The sequence below is a fragment of the Aspergillus brasiliensis genome (assembly GCF_001889945.1).
Source record: "Aspergillus brasiliensis CBS 101740 unplaced genomic scaffold ASPBRscaffold_47, whole genome shotgun sequence".
NCBI lineage: Eukaryota > Fungi > Ascomycota > Eurotiomycetes > Eurotiales > Aspergillaceae > Aspergillus > Aspergillus brasiliensis.
Genome location: NW_027137488.1, coordinates 16,454 through 20,661, shown reverse-complemented (window position 1 = coordinate 20,661; position 4,208 = coordinate 16,454). Strand labels below are relative to the sequence as shown.

Below are 4,208 nucleotides of genomic sequence, written 5' to 3'. Positions count from 1 at the left end.
AGAAAAGCTCGGCAGACTTCTCACCGGAGAGATAGCAAGGGTAGAGAAAGGTAGGCTCCACAGTACTTTAGGACTCCGAGGAACTTTGTATTCTGAAAATATGATTTTCACCTTCACTGTAAGGCGCCCCTGGCTGCTGCAGTGGGGTATCAATCAGCGCCTATTGATTGTTGGGTTCGGATATCATGATTGTCTTCCCAGAGATATATAAGAGCTACATGTAGCAAGGACGGCAATGGGCGAATTCGGTTCAGAGCAAGCTCCGCCACCCATTGACAGAGATGCACGCTTATTATCCACTTCTAGTCAGCAGTAATGCGGTGGCATAGGCAAAACATTTCTTCTTTCCTCGAGGAATGGTGCTGAGATACCACCCTTGCCCTTCCATTTCGGAGTTCATACCCGATGAAGATACTCTAAAGTTGTACCGACAATACGAGCTCACTGGCCATAACGAGACAGGTCTAAGTGGGTTGAGTCTGAAGGAGAAGCAGGTTATTGAGCGGCTACAGGCCCGGCAACAGGACTTGCCGTTGCTGAACATGCTTCTTCAGGCGCTACGGATTCCTGGCCTCCGTCCTGGGTTTATGGCAGGAAACATCAACCGATTGCTGCGTATGAAATGCCCACATGTAGGAACACCCGCAACATCCCGAATGTTGCAGAACAACCAGAAACGCAGACTGACATAGTACAAGGAGCATGCGCATTACATCCAGCACATCCTAAATGTCTGGACCTATATTATGGGCCCCCAACATGTCTCTAATCTGGATGCCGAATCTGTTCGGCTGTTGCAGGGCCGGTCGCCGGTATGGTCTATCACTGACCACGATTTTATCAGGCGCCTCCTGTCGGTAGGCGTACTCTTTCCGGGAGTGACAGACCCAGAGAGACGTGCGCTTCTTGCCCGTCGGCTTCTTTCTGTACCGACTATCATCCCGTCGCTACGCATGTTTATGGAGGATACGAAATATCTCCTGCCGTGTGCGCTGGCATTGCGAAGGCTCATCCCAGATGCTCCCGGGGATACAATCCAAACTTGCCTCTGGCATTATTACAGCGCACCTGAACCGCATACAACGAATGGCCGAGCCACGTTCCTCCACGCATACCGACGGTTGTGGCTGTTCACCATGCGGTGCTTCCCCCATCTGGTCAGCATCATGCCTCTTCGCGACCGTCGTGGAGCAGCAAGACGCATCCATCGATCGCGGGAGAAATCGAAGCGCTGTTGGACGGCCCTGGCTCATCTTGCGTGGTCGCAGGGCTTCCGTACACCCAAAATTGCTGCGATACTCCAGCAGTGGGGTTTCCGACCAGTTCAATGTCAACGCCAGGAACACTTCCAAGAGCCCCACTTAACCCGTAATGGGACAGGCCCCTGGAAGCTGCGCCATCGGTGCGGCATGCCCTCTGAAATGGCATTTTTGCAAAGTCAGCCGTTCCTGACGCTGCACAATATAGACACCCACCGGGATTGTGCTGCAGGAGAGGACCTGACTCCATTTGCGGTCGCTCGGAATATCTTTCAGGCCTTCCTTGGCAACCTTCCAACCTTACCCGAACCGGTCGCACGTCCCTCCCCGCACACCTACGAGGGCCGATGTAAGGAGCATAAATGCCTTTCATCTCAGCCCGTGGCCACCTTTCATAGCCCCGAACACAGTATGCATCTCTCATCCCCCTCATTGTGTCGCGAGCCAAGGAGGGTTCTTGCCACCAATGGCAGTCATCTGGAAACAGATCGGCAGAGGACTAGTGCCGGGCTGCTGCTACACGATGTATGCCGGGATGGTAACACACCCGGGCAACGAATCAATTACAGCCCATCTAGCTATGGTTCCCCAGCCGCCTCATCACATGGTGAGCCTGCCAGAAGGCCACTCTTTGATTCGGCGGAGCTGGTACGGATGGGCGACAATAATCCCTTTATTCCGTCCCCCAGACGAACAAATTCTCCCAACCCCCAACATACACTGGTCCACAACTGTCCTCCAACCGCGGTGTCATCGGTTGCTGGCCCGTCGCATTCTCGGCTCGGGCTTCTGGGGTGGAAGACTCGGAAGAGGCCGCAAGACTTGCCACCCCCACGGTCATCAGGAGCAGAGTGTAAAGGCATTCTGTATGAGATGGGAACACCGGCAACTGTGTACTATTTGCCTTTGCCCCGCGCGCGTCGGCTTTTTAAGCAATACCTTGACAGTCATCCTCACTTCGTCTATGCAAGACTGACCTCTAGAGGGCATCGCCTAGTTGATCCGGCAGCCGTTCCTAGCCACCTGAAACATGCTGTTGTGATTGCTGGCCCAAAGCAGTTAATGTCCCTATGTGATGAAGAGGACGCACTGATGGAAGATAAAGAAGAGCGCCAGCCACAAAATGCACAGGCCTAAGAACATCATAGCATGAACAGTGGCGGAACAGGAAATTTAATGTATGCTGATTATCTACGTTTTCAGCTGTATTGTAGCCCATGTACGCGTAATCACGCAGATGTAAAACGTCCGGCGAGTCATACTCAGCCAAGTCTGGACCATGCCTTTGGACACATACGCAGGTTTGCATGTTCAATATCGGTAATAGTATACGTATTATTGAGATAACCACCTGGTCTTGGTCAACACTAGATACAATCAAGGTCGTACCCTAGACCCCAAGAAGGGCGATTCAGTCGTGCCTTGTCTGTTCTTCGGTGAGAGAAGCTCGGCGAGGTTAGGAGCAAGCGCCATGATCTGGAGTGTCAAATTGTATACCCAGTGTCACCAGAAATTGCGCGCTAACGGGCCGGCTAATATACCTCTACTTCTCATATGACTATTCTCCATGCAGAGGTGGCTTGTGGCACTCCTTGATATAGCCACCACTGCGCAATTCCATCCGCTTGGAGCCCCAGAAGTTGCCATTACAGCCATTACCACAGAATGGACGATCGGTGGTCAGATGCAGAGATCATTATATTGATTTATTTCATATCTCGCGGGTTCACTGATCTTGCTGTCTCACACGTCCTTCACGTTCGTGGTTATCGGCGCCCACCTTCAGCGGTTTGGCAGATGCTGCAGGTGATCCTGGAGCATTACCCTTATCTTCAGACCAAAACTGGACACTGGGATATTGACCAGGTCGATGAGTGGATTGATTCATTAAGCATGGAGCATGAGGCGGTCAACTGGCTCATCTCGTGTACGAACATTGATGCAGCTATTGCTGACGAGGTAAGCGAGACACAGACCGTTCTGGTGCGCGGCTGACCGAATGAACGCTAGCAAGAATTACTGGAAACGCTTCTGGGAAACCTTGCCTATATCTGTTTACGGCGCGCACCAATTACTGCGTCGTCCGATCAAAATCCAATACAATAACTGCTGCTTGCAACTGCGCTTCCAAGAAAAGGAGCATAATTGCGTATAAGAAGCAATGCCTATACGTCCAATCAGGAGCACAAAGCTTCTATGTCTATGTTTCTGACGATACTGTCACCATCGGCAGGACTGCTTTGATTTCATTGACGTCTATGCTATTACCGCCTTTGCCAGTTGATTGTATAGTTACGCATGTACAGTACTGTTGCAGTGTTCTGAATGATTGCGGATATTATTAGCTACACTCAACAGGTAGCGCCCCTGCTTTCACCTCAAGTCGTACCTGGTACATCTTGAACTAGAAGCGCGCGGGCTCGTTGCCTAACTTTATAGAAAAGAAATCTGCGTACTCCTGATCAATCTGTCGCAGAGCTTCTGCAAAAGCTGCGTGGGCTCTCTGAAGCCTAGCATAGTTGTCGTCAAGCCGGTTCAGTGCGAGCTCAAGATCTTCAAGTGCGGTGCAGAGGAGGCTCGCGCTGGATACCGCTGGTAACCCAAACACGCTCCGTCGCCGCCAGATTGACCGTCTGCTCTGCTGGGCAGTAGCTTGCTGAATTTGCTGAAGACACACGCGCAACTGCTGTACCGAGTCATGACTGAGCAGAATGGACGCGATATCGGCCTGAAACAGAATGGCAGCGCGCCGTACTTTTCGGTAATAGGCGTTTTCCGCTCGGAGATATGAGGCCTCGTACACCGCGCGTATCAGTTGTTCCCGTTCGTCGGCTGATTCTTTCTTCGCCCACTGTAATCGACAAGGCATCAAATCAATGGCAGAGCTGTGGCCGCCGTGTTGTACGATCTGGAATTCCACTGATGTAGGTCGGTCAGGGTGATCCCAAT

The 4,208-nt window shown here is 51.8% G+C and overlaps 2 protein-coding genes across 2 annotated transcripts; both read left to right on the top strand.

The window, feature by feature from the left end:
- Window positions 1-285: 285 nt before the first annotated feature.
- Window positions 286-2,396, top strand: ASPBRDRAFT_190025 (uncharacterized protein; the record flags this gene model as incomplete). Its single annotated transcript, XM_067620179.1, has 3 exons — window positions 286-632; window positions 693-1,402; window positions 1,658-2,396. Exons 1-3 carry the CDS (start codon window positions 357-359, stop codon window positions 2,394-2,396), a joined length of 1,725 nt encoding a protein of 574 aa, XP_067472786.1. The 5' UTR covers window positions 286-356.
- Window positions 2,397-2,924: 528 nt separating this feature from the next.
- Window positions 2,925-3,543, top strand: ASPBRDRAFT_35846 (uncharacterized protein; the record flags this gene model as incomplete). The annotated part of the gene is made up of 2 exons (XM_067623392.1): window positions 2,925-3,218; window positions 3,493-3,543. 2 exons carry the CDS (start codon window positions 2,925-2,927, stop codon window positions 3,541-3,543), a joined length of 345 nt encoding a protein of 114 aa, XP_067472785.1.
- Between the last annotated feature and the right edge of the window lie 665 nt (window positions 3,544-4,208).